The sequence below is a fragment of the Mastomys coucha genome, unplaced genomic scaffold, assembly GCF_008632895.1.
Source record: "Mastomys coucha isolate ucsf_1 unplaced genomic scaffold, UCSF_Mcou_1 pScaffold13, whole genome shotgun sequence".
In the NCBI taxonomy this organism is placed as follows: domain Eukaryota; kingdom Metazoa; phylum Chordata; class Mammalia; order Rodentia; family Muridae; genus Mastomys; species Mastomys coucha.
This window is the reverse complement of record NW_022196895.1, coordinates 53331476-53355791: the sequence shown is the minus strand read 5'-3', so window position 1 is coordinate 53355791 and position 24316 is coordinate 53331476. Positions and strand designations below refer to the sequence as shown.

The window sequence follows — 24316 nt, the reverse complement described above, 5'->3', positions numbered from 1 at the left end:
AAAAAAAACCCAAGAAACCAAAACAACAACAACAACAAAAAACCAACCAACCAACCAAACAAACAAACAAAAAAAACAGTCCAAACACCAAGAGATATTTGTCCAGTATGTCAAAAAGATTACTATGAAGATTTTCTTCAAAAAAATTATTAGGACAACTAAGTAATATATTGCAAAAACCTAGTATTGGACCCCTACCACAATTTATATAGAAATCAATTCAAATGAATTAATGACTAAATAAGCAATGTTATAGAATTATTTGATGACAATATACTATTGAATGTTCAAGATTTTGGACTTGGCAATGCATGTTTTAGGATTTCTGTTGCTATGGTAACATACCATGACCAGAAGCAACTTTGGTAAGGAAAAAGATTTATTTAGCTTTCATGTCTCAGTAACAGTCTCTCACGAAGGAAAATCAAGGCAGGAACTCAAGGCAGGAACCTGGAGGCAGGAGCTGATTCAGAGATTATGGTGGAAAGCAGCTTATTGGCATGCTCCTCATGGCTTGCTCAGCCTGCTTTCCTACAGAACCCAAGACCACCTGCCCCGGGAGACACTGTGCACAGTGAGCTATGACCTCCCATATCATTAATTCATCAAGAAAATATCTCACAGGCTTGCCTATGGGCCAATCTAAAGAAAGAAGCTCTTTAATTGAGTTTCTATTCTCGCCCCAAAACTCTATTTTTGTAATGTGAGCAAAAGATAGCCATTGCTCCTTAGAAAATTGGATGTAGTACTACCTGAGGACCCAGCTATACCACTCCTGGGCATATACCCAGAAGATGCTCCAACATTTAATAAGGACACATGCTACACTATGCTCACAGCAACCTTATTTATAATAGCCAGGAGCTGGAAAAAACCCAGATGACCTTTAACAGAGGAATGGATAGAGAAAATGTGATACATCTACACAATGGAGTACTATTCAGCTATTAAGTCGATGAATTCATGAAATTCTTAGGCAAATGGATGGAACTAGAAAATAGCATCCTGAGTAAGGTAACCCAATCACAAAAGAACACACATGGTATGGACTCACTGATGAGTGGATATTAGCCCAAAAGCTCCAAATACTTAAGATACAATTCACAGACCACATGAAGCTCAAGAAGAAGAAAGACCAAAGTGTGGGTACTTCAGTCCTTCTTAGAAGGAAAACAAAATGCTCACAGGAGCAAATATGGAGATAAAGTGTAGAGCAGAGACTAAAGGAAAGGCCATCTAGAGACTCTCCCACCTGGGGATTCATCCCATATTCAGTTACCAAACCCAGACACTATTGTGGATGCCAAGAAGTACATGCTGACAGGAGCCAGATATAGCTGTCTCCTGAGAGGCTTTGCCAGAGCCTTACAAATACAGAGACAGATGCTCACAGTCAGCCATTGGATTGAGCATGGGGTCTCCAATAGAGGAGTTGCAGAAAGGACTGACGGAGTTGAAGGGATTTGCAACCCCATAGGAAGAACAATATCAACCAACAAGACCCCCCAGAGCTCCCAGGGACTAAGCCATCAACAAAGGAGTACACATGTCTCCAGCTGCATATGTAGCAGAGGATGGCCTTGTCATGCACCAACAGGAGGAAAGGTCCTTGTTCCTATGAAGGCTCGATAGGTGCCCCAGTGTAGGGGAATCGAGGGCAGGGAGGTGGGGGTGGGTGGGTGGAGGAACCCCCTCATAGAAGCAGGGGGAAGGAGGATGGGATAAGGGACTTCCTGGAGGTGGGGAACTGGGAAAGGGGGTAACATTTGAAATGTAAATGAAGAAAATATCCAATAAAAAAATAAGTAAACATTAAAAAAAAATAACCAGCACAATTAACCCTTTCTCAGAATAACATTTTAAAAACTCTTAAAAAAGCATGCAAGCATAGAAATACACATATGCATGTACACACGCACACATATAAATGCATATATATACATATATATGTATATATATTTCCAGTACTGAATATAAATAACAGTCAACCATGGTTGCTTTATCAAACAAAACTACCTTCCAAAATTGATGGAAAAACAAAAAACATATCATGATCAGCACAAGCTAAGGAAGCTCATGACCAAGGCAGCAGAGCAGAAACCAGAAGATACTTAAAGGAATACTATGCCAAGGAAGAGCAAGGTCTCGAGTCTTGATCACAAAAGTGCAGGAAAGTGTAAATTTCATGAGAGGATTAGGTGGACAAAGGACAGCAGAAAGCTGTTACTCTACCTCTCAAGCAATGTTCCTTGCTTACCCTTACAAACAAGGGAAGGTAGGATTCCATCAGGTCCACCAAACCCCTAGTAGTAGGGAAGAAATAAGGAACAAACAATAATCCAACCGAAAAGGAAACAACCCACAAAATCACAGTAATCAACGAACATCTCCCAATAATAAATGTAAATGGCCTGAAGTTGCCAGGAGAGAGAAGCTTGACTGGTTGACTAGATTTAAAAACAAAACAAAACAAGTAGATCCAACTATCTGTGTCTCCAGGAAACAGATCTCTCTCTGATAAGGATATTTACTGAGGGAGAGTCAAAAGAGAGCAAGCAATCTTCAAGTGAATATTCTGACATCTGATGACATAGCCTTCAAACCAAAAAATGAGTTGCAAGAGATTAAGAACATCACTCTATGCTAAGGAAGTGAACCATTCACTGAGAAAGTATAACAATCGTAAATGCATATGCACCCAATATTGGCATGCGCACTTTCATCAAAACAAAACAAAACTCTACTGGACCTAAAATATCAGATTGGCCCTGGTACAACGCTGGTGATTGCATATGTCGCCTTCATTTTCAAATTGGTCATGCAAACTAAAGGCCAGCGAAGAAACCTACAGGTTACATTGCAGCAGCAGACATAAAGACAGCACTTCATCAAGCATGAGTGGAGCATACGTTCTTCTCAGTAAGCCCTGGAGTCTTTTCTATATTCTATGCCAAAAAAAACACTGTCCTGCCAAATACAGAGAATCAAAATAATCCTTTCTTTTTCTTAGAGCTTTTTCCCTGTTTAGTCCTTGAACCAAAACCCAGCTTGAATGCAGAAGCCACATGTGAAGAGGAGCTTGGCTTTGCTCAGCTCCAGCACTTGAATCATGGCTGAAATAAGCTGTCATGTTTGTCTGACGTGCAGGTTGACTCTTTTAGAAATGACCATATAATACAGTAGAGGCACCTGCAGCTCGAAGAGAAGAATTTTACCAGAGTTTTGAAAAGATTCTTGTTCCAGGATGTTGTCTCTGCCTGCATGTGGTGCTTGGCCTTGTTGTAGGTGTCTTACAAGGTGGTACACATTTGGTGTATAGAAGTGGGTAAGGCAGAAGTGAACGGTACTCTGGGTGAGTACTCCTGACTGACTGAATTAACTGTGAAGCATCCCTCCTCTGACATTGCTGTTATGTGAGATGGTAGCCATGCTTGTTGCATTGTTAACTGAGTTTCTATTTTGTGAAAAGCATCCATTCTGGATCAACAGAGATGTTCTTCATATTTCCAAAGGCCATCCTTTTAAATGTTATCATCTCTTCTTGCCACAAAGCTTTTGCTTCTGCTGTCTTTTCTCTGACATCACCAGATTCACTCTATGTCTTCCATATTGCCCTTTCTAGATGATTCTGCTCAACATATGAAAAAATAAATGAACAATGTCATTGAACTTCTCCTTTCTCTCTTCCCTCAGTTATCATTCCATTTCCTTGCTTCTTGCTCAGTCAGACATCTTCAAGCAAATGTCTATCCATATTCTCTCAAGAGACACAAAGTTGATCCGTACCACTGGAGAGTCAGAGGTATCTAGGGTTTCATTCACAGGTAGACTCTACAAATTCAAAAGGAGTCAGCATACCCTAGCTCTTCCTGTTCCTATATGTCAGCACTATGTCTATGCCGGCCCCATCATTTCCCAGTGGAAACTAGCCGTCTTCACACAGCAGAGATGCTACCTACCTACCTATAGACTGAATAATAAGACAATTCATTTTCCATGCAAAATTGGAAAAGGACTCTCCTTAGCATCTTAGGTCACATAATTTCTCCTGGATCGATCTTTACAGTCAAGAAGATGGGCCACCATCATTACCTGGACTTAAGTCATATTCTTTAAGGTTGGTTCTTCTAGCCATGAGCACCATGATTCACAATCATGGGTTATTATGAGACTGGAGTCGAAAAGCGGCAGTTCCAGGAGTAGGCCAATTATGGCCCATCATGTGGATACTCAGCACAATTACAATGTTATTCTATGTGCTTGCACACACTGTCTTGCTACTTTTCTACCACTGTGATGAGACACTATGACTAAGGCAACTTGTAGTAGAAAGAGTTAACTGGGGTTTACAGTTCTAGAGGGTGAGTTCATGAACATCATGTCAGGGACCATGGAATCAGGCAGTATGGTGCTAAAGCAATAAATGAGAGATTACAGCCTAATCCATAAGCAGAAAGTAGACACAGAGAGACATTGGGAATGGTATCAGCTTTCGAAACTTCAAAGTGACATAGCTCCTACAAGGCCACACCTCCTAATCCTTTCTAAACAGTTCCATTAACTGGGACAAAGTATTAGAGCATATGAGCATGTAGAAGCTATTCTTATTCACACTACCACACAAATATACATATATTCATGTACACATATGTTCATTATACAAGCATGCATGTATACACATACATATGTGCATGTACAAACTTGTATATACACATATGCTCTCATAATATACGGGTTAAACAAAATGTTCCCACATACTATGATGCACATATTCTGTATTTATGCACCTGTCCCTTCCTCAAAGGAGGTACAACAAACTCATATCAACTTACTCACCAGGCTTCACATTCAAACCTCTAAGCTGCTTTCACTTCCCCATGGAATCGCAGATGCATAAGAATCCTCATGACGTGGCATTTCAAAACCAAATTTAAAATGTGTCATAGCTAATGTGCCCAATATACAGAAGATAGGGCAACGTGGGCAAGGAGAGAGAATCTGTAGCTGTCACCAGCCATGGCAAGTGTCACATTGAACCCCTCATATGGAGAAAGGCTGCATTTTTCTGGCCATGCAGTGAGTAGACGTAGAACAACTGTTTGACCCTGCTCTAACTGACCACTGGGAACCTTCCTCCTCTTCCCTATGCCTATATCCAAGAAAAGAACTAGGGGGTTTCTTCAGTGAGGTGTCACTGATTTCTCAAGACCACTTCTGTTGTACTTCACAGGCTCAAAGCAAACTGGCTTTAACATAGTTTGCTGGCTCATCTCACTGGGAAATAGAGGCACTCCTGAAGTCTCTGAGTCCTCTGTTAGATTTTCAGAGATTCTCCCCTCTCCCTACCACTCCTTTCTCATTCCTTTTCTGCCTATCCTTCTCTTTCACTACTCCCCTTTTCTTCCCTCATACTCATACATATCACTGTGGGGAAAGTCCCCAGTTCTAGGCAACCACCTCAATCATACTTCCCTTTTAGTCTGGCTTCTGCCCTCCTGTGCTCTACTGGTTCTTACTGTGTCAACTTTCTACCATTCTCTCTTCAGCAAATGCTGCACGTCCTTTCTGCTCATTGTATTCAACCCCACAGTATAAAATATTGAACATCTGAGGACTCCATGCCTCTTTAAACACTCTCCTCTTTCTGCCTCTAGGACATTTTCTGGATTTCTCCTAGAGCTTTGGCTGGACTCTTTCTGGTCTTCCAATCTTCTGACTGTAAAAATCAAAAGGGTTGGTCTTGGGCAGTGTTCTCTGCTTTGTGTACAGACATATAGAGACCTCTATGTAAACCTGTTGACAATCGTGGTTTAAACACTGATTATATGTTAATGATTCTCAATATTTTTTATACTCAGCCACTCAATTTTCACTCATACATATACACATATGTTGAGAAATGTGCTTAATATGTTACTAGGTATGTTAGAATTACTGAGCTCAGAGTGGATCTACTCACAACCAGTGCCTTTCCTCCTCTTAGAAAATGGAGTTGAAGTCATGGAGCAATTTAAGACTGGACATTTATCCAGCCATCAAATGCAATTGTTAAAATTGTTAGATGTGGAATTACAGGTTCATTTATCCCTTCTTGTGTGTGTTCCTAGATTTTCTGCTCCACAACCTACACATAGATTTTCAGCAAGTAATTGCATAAACTAGATTTTCACAACATTTCTCAAAACCAAAATCTAACCAAGTTTCACAGAGCTCAATTTATAGAGAAAAAAAGACTTTGAAAAACCAAGGCTACCCATGTGCTAAGCTCTTTACATGTTGATCTATATAGATCATCACTACAGATTATGCAATTCTGAAGCAATAAGAGATGAAATAAAGATACCATAGTAATTCCTATCCCACCTGTGGACAGAAGGGAACCTGACGCCTGAAGATCCACCTTGACTCACAAAGCCAATCTGACCTAGTTTAAATTTCCCCATCCTATCCTGAGTCTTAGACCATTGAAAACAGAGGTTTGGATTCATTAATGATTTGCCTTTGACAGGTTTTTTTCCAAGTGCTTCTGTGATTATGTACAATTAAATAGTATTTCAGGACACAACTGAGAGCAGAGTTACTCCTGTGTTAGAGTACCAGGGCTGCTGCAAAGAGGACCACACACTGGGAGGCAGAAACAGCCGGATCTACTAAGGTTATATCTAAATGTCAGCAGGATGGATTCCTCCTTTGGGCTATGAAGAAGAATTGATTCTATTTTTCTTCCCTCCCTGTTGGTGGTTTATTGAAAAATTCGGGTGCTCTTTGACTGATAGAATAGTCCCCTTGGTGTCTGCCTTCATCTTTGCATGGCTTTCTCCCACATGACTCCAGATACCATTTCCACTCTTAACCTGGTTACCATCATTTTAGATGGAAAGCTTGCTCACTCTACTAATGGGCAGCCACATCGCAGCTAACTAACATCGACAATGAGCCCATTTCCAAGTACAGCCATAGTCTCAGCTACATAGAGTCACAGAATGCCAACAAATGGATTTCAGGGGGACACAATTCAACTCATAGTGCACCCAAATTATTTGACAGGGGACACCCCTGCACAACACAAGACAACTTAGGTTCTGAATAAAAATGTAGAGAAATCTTCACCTAAAGGCCAAATAATAATTGAAATATAGAGGTCCAGCCACAGAGATTCCAAAGTTTCATTTAATGTGCATGGGTGTGTATAGGTGTGTGCAGCTGTACACATATATGCAGATAATACTAGAGAGAAATGAAGCACCATGGGAAAAGATGAGTGATTAATCGACTTGGCTATGAAGGTCAGTGTTTGGGTGAAAAAGTTAAAGACAATAACAGCAAGTTGAGAGGCACATGAAGTTAGCATGATATTAGACATAGTATAATGAAAACAAACACATAGCTGTTCTTGCCGAGCTGAAAGTGCCCAATATACAAACTTGAATGCACTAGAAACGTGTAACAGCTATAAATCTTATATTTCTCAACTCACAGATTCTAACGCTTAAGAAAACAAACAAAAAATAATTCTTAAAGACCTTCTGTTAAAACATGTGTGTGCCCTACCTTGTAACTCCACAATGTAAACCATTGATTGTTGTAGGCTATGCCTTGCACTCAGAGACTCCATTTTAGAGACAGCACTTAACTCCATTTTGAAAAAAAAGAGGCTCTTTCCCTTTGTGGACATACATACACCTTGTTGGACACACAATCTGTTTGGGCCTGCCATTCATTTATCTGCTTAGTTGGTCATCTGAACCTGGACCTGCCTTTTACCTTTATTTCCTTCACACGAAGCTTCTGTAGCTCTACCTTGACTCTGTAACCCAGGTCTTAGGTGGCACAGCAAACCTCTAGACTGAGTCTGTCATCCTGTTCCTGAAGAGACTAACTATACATATCTATGCACTTCTGCCTCTCAGGCTTCTAGGAAACTTACTCAACTCTGCTGTAGAGCCCTTTAATCCCTTTGCAAGTGTCCTGTAACACAGATAAATGATAGATGAATGGATAGATAGATAGATAGATAGATAGATAGATAGATAGATAGATAGATTGATAGATAGGTGATAGATTGATAGATGATATATCAAATTGATAGATGATAGATAGAAGATAGATAGAAAACACATATATAGACAGATAATGATAGATGATGATAGTAGATATATAATAGATAAATAGATAGATTAGACAGACAGAAGATATGGAGAGATAGAAAATAGATCAAGTTACTGTATGCTATGTAGTATGTGATCTGAGAATTACTAGCAATCAATATTGGAATAAGCAAACTGTATTTGTCTTTCCAGGGATAGCAAAGAAAGTGGAAGTATTTGGCATATTGCAGCCAACCAAACCTTCATACTGCACAAACATATGTATGCTCCTGTGCATGTATGAATGCATGTATGTGTGTAGCTCCCTCAGGACATCCACCAGGCTATTCACCCATTGGACAACCTTATAAAACTTCAAGACATTAGAGAAAAAACTTTGGTCATGCCATAAGTGAACTCATTGCAGATTCACTGTAGGGACCAAGAACCTATTGCTCGGACGCAGAGCATCTCTAAGCTGGATACATTCTCACAGCAACTTCATGGAACATAGAGCAGGCACTCTCTGATGATGAGCCTTAGGAGTCGCCTTCCTGTTCTCCAGATTGGGAAAGATGTATTTTAATATCTTTGATTGTCTCTGCCCCTGAGACAAGGGGTAGTCCCTGCCCTAAAGTCCCCATTTGTCAATTTGAGGGTTTAAAGGAAAGTTAAATAATTTCAGAAAAGCCCCTGAGAGTAAGAAATGCAGAAAACCCCTCTTTGAATGGAGGGGGCAACTGTCCCAGATGAGTTTTAAAGCAGGGCGTGGCTGTTTCCACTGGGATGGATTACAGTTCAACTCACTGCTACTTCAGAGACTGAAAACCCGGAAGACAAGAGAACAATCAAGATGAGGACTTATTAAGAAATGATGGGAAACGGGGTGGGGAAGACTCTGCATGCTCAGTCGTAGGATGACACATCCCCTTTTGTAACCATGAGAAACCAGGTGTGGTACATGCTTAAGAGGAGACTAAGCAGTGAAAGGACAGGGTCCATGGGGTTTGCATCTTTGTTATTGGATACCAGATATAAACACAGACGCAAAAAATTGAAGCAACAGGAAGATATCCCAAGATGAATGGCATAGGATATAGACAATACAAAACACACAGAAGTCCTAGAACCTGAAATGAAAGTCCAAATCTGATCAATGTTTCTCCCTTAGCATGACCAGACAAGGGTTTTCTGTTGTTTTATTTTATGTTCTGTGTGTACTTTCAGGAGTTCTCATCATTGGCACCTGTACACTATACCCAGAAGTCAGTTATTCACAACAAGCCGCCCTGACTCTTCAAGAGTGGGCCAAACTAAAGCACACTCCATGGAGGTAATTTTCCCTGAACACTGTCCTACGTCACCATTGAAACCAAGACTCTGGCAGCCACCTGAGCTAAATCAGCAGGGCTCCGACCTCCGCTTGCCTTACACAATTCTGAAAAGGGCACAGTTCATCTCCAAGTTGAAAACACTCCCATCGGTATCAACAATGCAGTATCAACTAAGGACATATCTGAGTGGGCCAGGGTTGTGAAAATATGCTTAAGAAGCTGAAGACAGGCAGTGGGAGAAGAGAATTTTCTAAAGAGGGAAGGCAAAACAGCCTCTGGGAAACTTAGATGCACAATATCTAGACTCAGAAAAGCACATTCTCCTAGTGTGGGCAGGTCTTTAAGGGTGTATGGTCTATGAGCAAAGAATAGAAACATTTTCATTTCATTGATTCTGTCTTACTAATTGAGGGGATGTTTCTTGTCCCATGATTTAGTAATCGGTAACCCATGTTTATCAGCAAGGGAAGGGATTAAATTCCTGCTTTAAGGATCCTGATTAGCATTATTTGGTGTATCAATAAAACTTTAATTACTTTAATTTTCTTTGCATTTCATATAAAGTGATTTCAATCATGAGACATGATCCCAAACAAAACATGATCCTAAGTCATATGCTACAGAGTCACAAAACCAGCAGCTTTTAAACAGGTTTTTTTTTTCCCTTGAGAACCTTTTCGTTTTGTTTTGTAAATGGAGGCAACTACCTGGGGCTAGTAAGGTCAGTTATCTTAGAAGGGAATCTATTACTTCCCCTTCAACTAGACAGGCAGACTTCCTAACTACGTTGTAAAACTTACCCTTATACTCACAGACAAATGTGGCTGTTTCCCCTCATCAAAAATTCATGTCTTTTCAACAGAGACCATTACAGAAAACCACAACTGGTCAAAATGCAGAGATAACTGATCAAGGACTGCCCTGCCCCAGTGGATACATCTTCAACACAACTTCTGCACCTAAAGCCAGAAAGATCATAAGATCTGAAGAACCAGGAAGTCTGCTATAAGATGGTTCTCCATAACAATAGGGAAGCTACATGATATTGCTGCCTAAACAAGACCTTAACAATGAATGGTGCCATCAATAGGTAAGCTAACCTGAAAGGGGAGAAACTCACAGGGCCTCAGCCCTAGACAAAGAACTACAAGCAAGTAGAAGAGATGAGAAAGAACTAATGTCCTTCAATGATGACCTCCTAAACTGGTTATCTCACACCAAGTGGCCAGCCCTGAAATCATGTACATACAAGTTACAAAAATGGACTCACCAGGTTGTATTTATATGGCGTGTGTGTGTGTGTGTGTGTGTGTATGTGTGTGTATGTGTGTGTATATGTGTAGCAATATAATCAAAGAAAAAGAGGTCATGAATTTGTGAGGGAGTGAGGGGTGTACCTGGGAGAGATTGAGGAAAAGGTCATGGGTGGGGCTATAGGAACAAAACAGAAGGATGGGAAATTGTGTGATTATATTTTTAAACTTAAAATAAATTTAATTTAAAAAATCTTGGGACTTTTAATATTCTGAGTAAATATTGAGGTTCATAAAGACCTTTTGTTATATTGGTTTTATCTACTAGTATTTGCTATATTGAGTGAAAACTATTTTTAAATAAATACTTCCACTGGCTCATTTCAAAATAATAAGTACCACATATGCTAACATAATAGCATATTTTAATTAAAACCAGCTTTTACACCCAAGCATGGTGGTATCCCCCTGTACTCTCATCTCTCAGAGTCAGGTGGCTCAGTACAGATTCAAGACCAACCTGGTCTACATAGTTGAGTTTCCAGCCCACCAGGCCTATGTGGTGAGTTCTTCCCTCAAAAACCAAACATACAAAACAAAAGAAAAATCCACATCACCACCATCAACAATAAAACAATGTTAAAAGAATGGTATTGTTTTCCATTTTCCAAATCATCATATCTTTCTTTGTAGGGGACAGCTGGGTTTTCAGCTGTGCTTCTCTGTTCAAAGTGTTGTGTAGACACAAGACACTCCTGTCTTCTCATAAGAAGATAGTTGTATTAAAAACTCAATAACTTATTGATAATGTAAGACAAATAACTCTACACTTGAGGATAGCCATTTCCAGGGTCCTTGGAATCTCATTTATAAAACCTTCCCCAGACTACTGTTTGTTGTTATTGCATCCACTTAAATAACTTCAAGTGACTGACATTGGTATAGCTCCAGATGTAAACACTGAACTGTCCCATGGTTGGTAAACAGGATCTTTATACCCAAAACATATAGTCATCCAACATTTTCTTCCTGAAACTCTTGGGACTGAAAATGAGTATAAGAAAACAAAACAAAACTATTTCTAAGACTGGGTTTAAGGCTACCACGCAACTTCAAAGGCTGAAATCTCTATAAGATCTAAATAAACCAAGTCACAAACCTTGATGGGTCAACAGTGTGCAGCATGAGTAGTAATAAGCCTCCATGGAGCTTTTCTTAGGAAACACAAAATCTTTTCATGTAAAGATTCACAAAGGCAGTGAACCTCAGATCACAGCCATCTGAATCTAGGAGACCAGGCTTGAATTCCACTTTTACTTCGTTAATCACTGAACACCGCTGGTAAGTATTTCTTGTCTCTGCTTTCTCTTTTTTATCACTGTCTTAGATCCTCATCATTTTAAAACTAGACTTTTACAAGTAACTATACATTGATCCATCCTTCTCAGGAGCCTCAGTTTGTCTCTTGAATACAAACCTGAAGTTGCTGCAACCCCTCACACCTTTCCTTGATCCCTGTTGCCTGCATGTCAACACCAACTGTTGTGTTGTGACTGAAAGAGTCAGGCTTGTCTAATGCCAAAGCTCGTGTTCTCATTTTGGAGGAAGTGGTGTCTAAAAGATCTGGAAAGGTTTCTTGAGGCTTTCTGAATCAGGAGAAAGGATAAGAAAAGATCATAGGAACAGAGCAGGGAACGTCCCAACAGGGCCAAAGTCAAAGAGAGTGCTAAAATTTGATTCTGAGGGACATGCTCTTTTTTTCTTTAAGAGGACAGGTGGTACATTGGCGGCATTATAAATGGTGCACTTCTGTAGTTCAGAAAGCTTATTGGTCTTGCAGAGGATCCAGTAACCACATGGTGGTTTACAACCATCTACATCTCTAGGTCTAGGAGATCTGATGTCCTCTTTTGATATGTGTGGGCACAAGGCACACATGTGGTACATGCATGCAAAACACTCATACACATGAAAAACAAAAACCATAGGAAAAGAAAAGAAAATGCTAAGAACAGCTGTCAGGGAGCACTGTAAGAGAAACTTGGAGAAGCAAGCGTGAGATACACTCACGAACACAAGAGTTGACTCTGACAGCAGCAGAGACTGCTATGTTTGGATTTTAAGCTGAGAAGCAATGTGGGGTGTTGACAGGTTTTAGGTCAGGTACAGTACTGGTAAGTCACTAAACAAGGGTCATAACAGATAAATCAGGAATTCCTGCTATAGAGGGTGGCCTGAAAGGGGTGATAATGGTAGAAACAGGAAAAAAATGGATCCAAGAACAACATGGAAGGCATAACTCATAGCAATGTAAGCCAGCTGTCTTCCAGGTTTAATACAGCCAACTGTTTCTCTCTCTTCAACTGTGAGTGGTTATGGTTCTCCACAAGAGACCTGAACAAGGAGACCTGGGGCTATTAACTTGCCTTCTGAAGGAGGAGCTCTCTCATTGTACAATCTAACAATCTTCCTTCTACCAGACATTAATTTTCATTCTATTACCAGACTGTTGAGTATAAATTGAACAATGTAAGAGCAAAAATTTAAGTCAAGAAGATGCAAGATGTTTTTTAAAAGAATTATTTATAAGAGTACTCTGTAGCTGCCTTCAGACACACCAGAAGAGGGATCCCATTCATTACAGATGGTTGTGAGCCACCATGTGGTTTCTGGGAATTGAACTCAGGACCTCTGGAAGAGCAGTTGGTGGCTGAGCCATCTCTCTAGCCCAAGATGTGAGATTTTTACTGACAACTTATAGTATAGCCCTCTGTAAGTTGACTATGCTTCTATAAGTAACCAATCACTCAATGGTTTACCAAGGAACTCTTGAATGAAATTGTTTGAGTCTTTTATTGGTATCCTATTTGATGAGAAGGTGTTGGCTCACTCTCCTGCAGAAAGGGTTGTCCACAGTACTTGCAAGGTGTGGAAGCAGAACTAAGTAAAGGAGCATAGCTTTCTCATTTTAGTCATGAGGTGTCAAGTAGCAATGACCACTACCTAGGGGGTGGGGAGCAAGGACTATGTTTGCGGTAGGAAGCTGATGTGTTGGAGAGCTGATGTGTTGCTTGAGTTGACTCAGGCAACCTTGAGGGAATTCTTTAACAAGTGTCTTGTCTAGGGGCAGGAAGAAAATCTGGAACAACGAAGATTTGGCTTTCTCAGCAGTGTGTACCCTGAACCAGATCATCAAGGGAGATAAGAGGCCTGTAAACCCATTGAGAGACTTCTACAAACAAAATGTCATACAGCTGCATAGGACTGTTTGGGAAAGTGCATAAGTTATTATATGGGAATACTTAGAAGAATGCTAGCTCACAGGTTCAATAAATAATTTCTTGAAAGAAGAAAGAAGTGAATGAAAGCATGGACAGAAAGGTTATGGCTGAGGGATGGTTTAACCATGATACCCTGACAGATTTGTGTGCTGGAAGCTCAGACTCCAGAGTGGGGGGTTGCAGAAGGAGACTGTTAAGGGATAGGGTCTGGTGGCAAGGAGTTGGGACATGAGATCTACATCTTCTGAACAAATAGCAATAATGCTGCCTCTCACAAGTGGCTTGGGTCCTGCAGAAAGGGAAAATCCCTGCCAGAATGTTGTTATAATCAACCTAGGCATTTGCTCTGAATCCTTCTTGTGTATACACCACGCACAACTGTACTGTGAGTGTTTGCTATTGTGATATGATCCACCATGAGTCTCTCGCCAGGGCTAAAGAGATGTCGAGACCATACTTCACATCATCTAAAACCATACTTCAGATGAAATAAACTTCCTTTCCTTATATAAAGCACTTACCCTCAGGTACTTTATTTTAGCAGAGGAAGAATTAACTTACTTGCAAACACTAAGAAAAATGAGTTTACCTTTGCAGAAGAAACATTCTAAAGAAAAAAGAGGTAAAGTTCATGCAAAGGATTTCTGCTTTATCAACAAAGCCATGGCTCCTAGGGGACAAGGACTTTTGCTTTCCCTTGTATAGGAAAATCACATTAATTAGCACCCAGTCAGCTATTTAAAACTGACCTCAGTTTGATCTTGACATTTACAAGCAAAAGGAAGTCTTCAGTTATGCAACAGGCTAGGAGTTCACTCAGCCAGCCTGGAACAACAGAAGCCAATCTGTTCTTGTGCCTGATTCCATTCAAAACAAAAAACTCTCTTCAGGGACTTGAATTTTTGCCCATACATTGTCCAACTTTATGCCCAACAACCCAGTCACAGAGTGAAAATTAACATCTGCTTAAAAAGGAGGAGCTAGGTTTTATAATTAAAGCAGGCTCTAAAATCAGTCACGACTTTGATTAAACCAGGCTCACCCAATGAGGCTCCACTTCCTAGTGGCAAAGAAACCCACTGCAAACCAAACTGACTGTGTGTGCTTTTGTTGCATTAAAAGTAGACTTCAAACTAGATCAGAAAACAGAAACTCATTCATAAAACCTCTAGCTTTCATACTGGCATGCAGAGCATGATTTCTGAGTGTTTCCAGAATGAATATCTCAAATACGCTTGCATCAGGGGATCTGTTGTCACATCTGAACAGTAAAGATGGCCTAGGACTATTTTATTTGGTTGCAATCCCAGCACACATCAAAATATTTTTAGCCATCCAATACACATTGCAGTATCTAAAACTTTGCTAGAGATCACCATTCTTTCTATATCTGAATAAAAAAATCCAACACTAAGGTTGAAGAGAGGAAAGAAAAATGGAATATGAAATGCTTAATTACTTCTTGGTTTTTAGGATCAGACACAAATGCTAATACTTCAGGTTTCTCTTGCTTTCTTGTCCAAGCTAAAGAACAATGCACATACAGATGCTGGAGAAGCAAGGCTAAATATTAGCCAAGTTGATGAAACTCCCAAGGGAAGGTAAAGTGCAGGATCCTCCCTCTCCTCTGCTGTGATCTAGCTCCTTCCACCCACCAGCTGCCACTCAAGCTTCAGTTCATTGTTTATTGCACACTCCTGCTAAGGGAGTCCTGAAAGAAATGTCCTGTCTGCTTCAGAAACTTAGTGTTGAAGACAAAACCTGAGGCCCCAATAAGAATCTAAGGTGGAAACTGGGCCTTAGGTCTCATTGTTTAGTTTCTTATTCAAGAATAACGCACACGAGCGCGCACGCGGGTACACACATACACATACACACACACACACACACACACACAGAGAGAGAGAGAGAGAGAGAGAAAGAGAGAGAGAGAGAGACAGACAGACAGACAGTCAGAAAAAGACAAAGACAGAGATAGAAACACAGACAGAGAGAAACAGAGACAGAGACATATAAACAGATGCACAGAAAGCACACAGAGAGAATACGAAGGGGCTAAAATCTCCATTTTCTCAAGGGCAAGAGCCCACTGGCTAATCTCAATATGGTGGCTTCTCAGGCAGGACCATCCCCTTAGGCTTTCTTTAGCATGACCCAGCAAATGGCCAGGAGCACTGGGAGCTCTGTGCTTTCAGTACCTATATGTCAGCACCGGAGTCCCTCCCACACAAATGTCTTCTCTGAGTGAGAGAATTTGCTGGTCTGTTCAGTGCTGTGTCCCCTCTTTTCAGCACAGTGCTCAGTACATATTTGTGAAACGGAGCATTACCCAGAACAACACACAGAAGGCCCAACACGAGCAACATGCTTGCTAACTAAAGTAGTCATGACCTTGACACTTTAACAACTTTCCAAGCCATTAGTGCTCACATTGGGAATTTGCAATGAGTCAGACACAGAGGAAAAGGATACAGAGGCAGGAGAAGAGACCCTGCATTTTTTCCCTTTATCATTTGTCTTCTTCTTAGATTATGTTTAACTTTCTTTGTCACACTAAGAAAACACACGCTATATTTTCTTTCTTGGAAATAAAGAGTGCAGATAGTCTATCTTTACCTTTGTTTTCACACAACTCCAAGTCAGGTATCCTAGAGTTCATTGTGAGTCACTGTCCGATAACTTGGGCTCTGTGTTTTGTTGACATTGTCTCTGAACACTGGAGTCGGGGTTTCCAGGACAACACTACTTTCTAGTTACATTCTGTGGCTAATGAATCTTTGAGGTGCACTGCTATAATGTCAGGGACTTAAGATGAAACAGTAAATAGCCTATTTCATTTGTCTTAGTCTGATCTTAGTCTGAGATACTGTAGCATACCCCAAGCACATCTCTTCTGCATGAGGAGTCCAAGAGCATAAATATCTTTTCAGGAACAAGATGATAACTGGGACTTCCAGAGAGCAGTGCCTACTGAAGGTTACACAGGTAGAGCTCCAGGGTCAGCATTTTGTGTTTAGGGATTAACCCATACATCCAAGACAATTAATGTTTTTGTCAAAGGTGTCAAGGTGATTCAGTGGTGAAAGAATTCTCTCCTTAGCAGGTAGTGCTGGGAACACTACATGCTTTATTCAGAAGAGCACGGAGTTCACCATCACAAAGCTCTGTGTTCACCAGTGTGGTCAGTGGGGTAGAGAAGGAGGCAGAAATTGCTTTTTCTCTAAGTATCCATTCTCCCTTACTTAATGAAAATAATCCCTACACTTGTGCTGGTAACAATTAAAACAACTACGAATTGTGTGTACAACTAAGTACTTGTATTTCTCAGCTCTAAGCAAAGACAAGGTTCAGTGGTATGTGAGTTAACAGAAGTCTCCAGAAAAAAAAAAAAAACATTCCTATCTTGCACTTGCCTCTTCTCGTGTTGCTGCCTGGCCTGTGAACAGACAGTGCAGCTGTAGAGCCTCTTCACCCATGAGGATGGATGCCACATTTGCAGATGCAAAAGAGACAAAGCTCGGGTCTCCATGTGCCTACCTCCACACTTGCTTACTTTGTGTAAGAAGTCAGCCTCCACGTTTTTTCAGGTTGTCTCTGTAGTGCACTCACACCGAATCCTAAGTGACCCTGTTGCTTCACACAACTGTGGAGTGCCAGATAACAGGGAAGGAAACCCTCTTGCGTAGCTGTGTTGAAACTAGATGGGGTCTTGATAGAAATGTAAATTATTAAGCCCTATACCAGACCTAGTAAATCAGAAACTTGGAGGAAAGGCCTGCCAACCTATCTGCTCAACAAGCCCTCAAGGGTAGAAACCTCAGTTAAGGAATCAAGATAAATTCTTCCTGTTCACTTCTGCAGGGCAGAGAAAAATCTTCTCAGTCTAATTGGCTTAGGCTTACACATCCTTAAGAACTGTGAGGGTTGTCTTCAGATCCAGGGCCTTATCATCAAGTTGCAGAGAGCAACCAGTAGCCTTGGCAATAGGCTGTGAAGGTATTTTTGGTGGGATGGGCTCGTGGGATCCCTTTAGCCAACAACTCAACAGTACTGGTGCACATATGAACTCTCAGAGGCTGTGGTAGCACACATAGGACCTGCAGAGATTCAAACAAGATGGGGGTCCCAGTGCTAAGAGTGGATACAAAAATCCCACAGGATCCTATAAGATCCCACCACTATCTAGTAAGCTATTTGCAGTTGATTCTAGCCAGGAGAGAGAAAGTCAGTTTCCTTTAATGGAGCATTACTGGTATCTAAACTATATATCTTAGAGGCTTCATATCCTGAAGTAGTTGGCCAACAGAACATCAACTCCATGGTATTTGGGAGGGGGTAGGGCATTGGGGGATGGGTTGTTTTGCTTTGTTTTACTTTGATATTTTTTATTCTTACTAATTTTTGATTTCTTTTGATTTCTGGTTTTTATTTTTATTTTGCTTTTGAGAGAGAGGGAGAAAGGGAGAACATAAAGTTGGGTGGGAAGAAGGGAACCTGGGAGGAATTGGTGAGGGAGGAACATGATCAAATATAGTGCATGAAAAAAACTTAATAAAACATCTTTAAAAAGGTCTTTGAGAGTCAGTTAAACATATTTGAGTTCCAATGCCAGTGTTACTATTTCCTGACTCTACGGCATTGGGAAAATGAGGGTGTTTTTAAGTCTTGTTGCCCTCCCTAGTTAAGTGGGGATTATGACAGAGCCCCTTACAGGACTACTGTGTCCATCAAGTAAAATAGTTGCAAAGCTAAGCTCTGCACTTGGAGTTCTTGAGGTGCTTAAAAAAGGAACTTAGTTTCTTAGGCCAGCAAGATGGCTCAGGAGGTGAAAGTGCTTCCAGTCAAGCTGTTGAGTTCCCTCCTTGGCATCCACATAGTGGGAGCAGAGTAACAACATTTGAAAATTGTCCTCTGAGCAATATACACAAACACACACACACACACTCAGACACACACACACACAGACACACACACACAGACACACACACACAGACACACACACAGAGATACACACACACAGAGATACACACACAGACATACACACACACAGACACACACAACACATACACACACATACACAGAGACACACACACATACACACAGACACACACACACCCCAAACAAATAAATAAATATAATTTAAAAAAAAAAAGAAAGAAAGAAAAGATGCTGCATTCATTCACTGAAGAGCATTTACAGTGCATCACAGATGACTTGTCATAGTCTTGCATGAAGGATGTGAGCTTAGGAGACTCCAGGAGAAAAATGCTTTTCTTTCATCTACCAGAGGTATCAGATAAACTACAGGGTGGCAATGTATGAATATCCTGTTCCTAACTTCACTTGGAGCCTTGTGGAAGGCTCATGTCATCAGTTAAAGGAAAAATGATGTCTACCTGGAACAGATAGTCTTTCTGAGAGTAGAAAGAAAAATGGTCCCACTGCTTTCTACCCAAATTAAGAAATGAAAGTACCATGCTTTTTTCTTTTTCTCTCCAGTTTCTGCCATTTTTCATTTCATCTACTAATAAGCCTTTCTTTATGGAAGCCACGCCAGGCTCTTTCTGTGTCTTGTCTATGCCTCATTCTCTACTGCACAGAAACAATAACTAGGAAAGGTCCGGGTGTCCATCTGGCTTCCCATGGGCTAACGCTTACATAGAATCAGATTTCCTTCATACCCAGTGTGTATTACACACTTAACTACTGCAAGTTATAGTACCTAAACGTCACCCAAAACTCATTCTGAATTTCACTAGTTATTACTAGATTCAACAGCTCTTTATCTTCTCAAAGACAAGGTTAGAGCAGAAAGCAAAGTGTGAGGGTAGAACACTTTGGGATCTATGTTCATATTTTATTGATCTGTTTCAACAGCAGTTGTAGAGGTAGCCAAATGTAATAAAATGCCCAAACTAATTAAAACCATAATATTGTAAATCTTCATAATGTGTTTTACATATCATTCTGTTTCTCACACTGATGCCAGCTTCTAGCTAAATTCACTTGGTCGTACAAGTCTGAAATGTTAAGACTGTGTTAGAACAGTAACTCAGACTCCAAAACCTAATGCTACCATGCGGCTCACCAGAGTCGTAAGAGTACCCACGTCCCCTCCCTACCTGTCCACTGAGTCTGCTCTCTGTGAGCTATTTGGGAGCCTGGTTTGTGCACCTTCCTTCCCCAAGCAGCTCACTAGCCTTTTACTCTGGTAGGTGCAAAAAATTGGATGGACTCCATTTCCATTTTAGATACTAAATTTCCTAAATGCTGAAAAAACTATAGCTAATTGCTTACTGTTAAATCAAGAAATTCTTCCAGTTAAGTACTCAAGTATTATGAGTTATTTGGGTCAAGTAAAAATATTTTTATGAAAAACAAGTGTTATGAATGAATTGAACCTCACTTATTTTAATAAAAAATCAGAGCTGAGATTATTGAGCCACACTTTTAATCCCAGGGCTCGGACTCGGGAGACTGAGGCAGGAGGATTGCCATGAATTTGAGGTCAGCATTGGATATATAGTGATTTTGAGGCCACTTGGGCTATAGCAACAACCTGTCTCAGAGAGTAGGGGGAGAAAGTTGGTAATGAAAAGCTTCCGACTGTAAAATAAACAGACATCTTAGTGTAGGGATCTCTCTCTTAGTTATGCAGTCAAAAGTGCTCTGGAACTCTAGCCTGCCTTGGGAGCAGTTTGAACAGCCTCACGTCAATCATTATTTTCTATATAAGTCATGCTTTTGCTGTTGCTTGAAGTTTATTTCAGGGAAACAACAGGGCATGGATGTGCAGTGGACATTTTTCCAAGGGAGCACCACAGTTTCATTGATCGAGGAAAGCCCTGTGAAAACCACAGCATCGATTACCTTTAGCCACTATACAGTACGCAGCTCCCAGACAACACAGTGTTCTTATAGAGTGAAAAGAAAATGAAGGCTGCTATGTGGGTTCCTTTGCATGTCAATTAAAGTTCTCCTCATAACACACAAGCCTTCCCTTCCAAGTCCCTCAGATATGCCTGTCAGACTCAACTGTATCACACCTTGCTAATCGAAAAGCCTCATGAAATAGCTTCTCGACAACTCTATCCCTAGTCCATCAGTCAACAAGAAATTAATACAGATTTTTGTCATTTGGGGCCTCTTGTTCTTTGCCCTCTACTCATGGTCACTAAAGGTGCACCTTGGTGGCCTTGTGCCACATGGGGCAACTCAGCTCTGGGAAGATTTCTACTCTGAGTCCATAACAATGAACAATATACACTGATATTGGTTGTGGTTTAGTTTTGCTAGGTTTCTTCTTCTTCTTCTTCTTCTTCTTCTTCTTCTTCTTCTTCTTCTTCTTCTTCTTCTTCTTCTTCTTCTTCTTCTTCTTCTTCTTCAAAATACAGTATTGTTAGGAGATGGTCCAGACCCTGGTTGAAATTTTCTGATAACCCACACCCACTGTGCCTAAAATCAAGGCCACAAACAGAGAGCACCTGCAGTGGAAGGTCCAGGAAGTCTGCATAGGCCGAGCACTGCTTATGATCTGCTTTTGCTTATGATCTGCTTTGCTCAACACTAGAAAACCCCACACAGAAGAGCCCTCTGTGGAGTCAAGTTCCCTGGAACAATCCAAGAAGAATCTGTGTGGTTTGGCTAGGTTTTCATTTACCTCTGGGTTTATCTGCTTGTAATGCAAATAAATACACATGGCTTTTTCAAGGAAACCATGTGCTTAAGGAAGGCCCACTGGACACCAAGGAGCTTGTAGTGAATGAAAACCAAATAAAATACAACTGTGAAAAAGAAAGCTTTGAAGGGTGAAAAGTTCTCTGTACATTAAAAGAAGTGTTGATGAAAATGAAGGTGTATGTGTGTGTGTGTTTGTGTTCATGTGTATATCTTTATGTGTGTGTGTTCATGTGTATGTGCCTGTGAATGTTCGCATGTGTTTGTGGGGATGTGTACACTTGTGCTGTGTCAATGGGTCTGAGGTTAAAGCATGTCACTGTATATTGCCCAAGCAGCAGACATTACCAGTCCCCATGATAGGTGTTACCTGTTCCAACAGAGCTTTAGCCTTCTCCTCTGCTTCCTTCAGGCAGATCTCCAAATGTTCCAGTTGTTCCAGAGAAAATACTGTCTCTTCACTGTCTGCTGAGTTTCCCTTCAAAACAAAAAGCAAGGTGTTTTTGTTGTTTTTTTTGTTGGTTGGTTGGTTGGTTGGTTAGTTGGTTGGTACGAATAGTTTCCTGAGCACTTTTTGAACAACTTTATGAACTAAGACTAAGTTCAGTTCATAGACTCACACCAGTCGTCTTTTCTTACTATTAACACAATAGAGTTTTATAGGAACAACTCAGTCTAAAAGGAAAGCAAAAGAGGAGGGACAAGGAACAACTTCAGAACATGAGAGTAAAATGGCCCCTGATAGAATTTGGTTAATTTGCAACTTTTGTTCTTCAAGAAGGTATGATCAAAGTTTCGTATCCTGGTAGGAGGTGTCACCTGCATGCTATGTGTTAAACACTCATCCTTCAGGAAGGTCATTTGGATTCAGAGATACACCACACACCCTTTGATCTTCACCTGTCTGTTCTGAGAGACACTTGAGCAAAGATGGCCATGGTTAAGAATGACATCATTCTTCCCACAGCCTAACTAGTAAGACTTAAGCCAGGAGATATAAACTGTTCAAAATTACTCTAGAGTTATGGAATGGACAGAGAATTGGGCTAGAATAAGTTAAAGATCAGACACTGGATCTCAAGAAGGACCTAACTATTCTTCCACTAATGTGGCAGCCACAATTCAGGGATCAATTTGAAAACTTACAACAGAAAGGCTCCAATCAGATCAAGCATTATCATCTCCCTGGGTGTGTGTTGTTTTCTTGCTGGCGCTCCTGCTGGACAGATGTTTCTGATCAACCCCTACAAAGAGAAAATTGTGGTCCTATATACTCTAACAGCTTTGTTTTCTCCTCTGGTTTATGACACCACCGGTTTAGCACATGTGCATTTCCTTGTAATGCTGTAGCACCACCTGGTGGTAAATGGAATTGGCCATTTAAAACAAAACCTTTATTCTGTTTGTATGCAGAATCCTGGGTCTCCTCCACTGGCCTAGTGAAATCAATGGGCCACCATAGGATAAAGGACAGAGAGAGGCTCCTAGGACACAAGAGATTTGGCTTCTAAACCAAAGTCTGTCCTGTGTAGCTGCTTAGCTCCCTCCAAAGTTTGCCTGTAGGGGATGAACATCTTAGGGCCCAGAGCAGTGCTGGCATAGGCAATGTGGAGCCAAAAGTCCTCCTTACACATGTGTGATTTAGTAATTTCAAGAGTGGAGTCAAAATACAGAGAGTCCCTGACTGTGTGGTACCCAGCCCTAAGTGATCCATTTTATACAAAAGCCCCTATACCGAAGTCTCAGGAAAACATCATGGAAAAGGGGTAGAAAAGTTGTAAGGGCCAGAGGACTGGGACAGAGTTTTCTGGAAATGACAGAGGAGTTGTATCAAAATCACAACTGTGTGGTTCCTTAAGAAAAGCCTATAAAATGGCAACATCAATAGACATGCCAAAGTGGGTGAGGGATTCTTGCAAGGTCATTTCATACAAGAGCCACAGGCAGTTAATGGCTGTTGTAAGGTGGAGACTCAGTCTTCTAAAGGGACAACCCCTGCCTCCATAGGTTCACCAATTCCAAGAGATCAGCCCTACATACATGTGAGCAACACTGAGTATCTCAGAAGGATGTATTTATAGATGTATATGCACATATGTGTAATAATGACATTTTTAGTGGGCTCAAATGTTCTCAAAAAAGCAGCCTTAAAGGTAGTTCTTGGATACTCATCTTAGAAATAAACCTGTACTGCATGACTTTTTTTTTTCTTATCCAGAAAGGGAAAATCATCGAGAGGCCAAACTATTGCATAAAAGTATGTGGAGCCGGCTCTATTACCAGGGAGAATCCTCTTGCCTGGAGTTGGATATCAAGAGAAAAGTTTGAAAAAGCTGTGCCAAGATCAGCTAATCCATTTCCTAGTTCTTTTTATCCAAACTTCCCCAACCAAGAAATTGAACCACATAAGACAGAAGCTCGTCGATGTCAAAACTAAGTGAAACAGACTGCCACTGAAGACTGGACAGCCAAGGGTTTTCATACAGACAATGTCAGGAACTTGTCATACAATCCAGCATGCAGCACGGCCTCAGGAAATGATAAAATGAAGGGTCTGTATCCTGCCTCTGCATCCAGGCATCAGGTGCCCTACTACACTCTCTTAAGCATCCCAGTGGCCCCCTTCACTAACTTATAAGGAAAAGCTTATACAAAGGCAAGTTCTTCTCAGAAAGAAGCAACCT

The 24316-nt window shown here is 40.8% G+C and overlaps 1 protein-coding gene across 1 annotated transcript in view; it reads right to left on the bottom strand.

The window, feature by feature from the left end:
• Ccdc192 (coiled-coil domain containing 192) overlaps positions 1–24316 on the bottom strand; it is a 197464-nt gene that overhangs the window by 148789 nt on the left and 24359 nt on the right. The window contains 1 exon segment of the mRNA XM_031365736.1: positions 22003–22110. Coding sequence (XP_031221596.1) covers positions 22003–22110 — 108 coding nt within the window.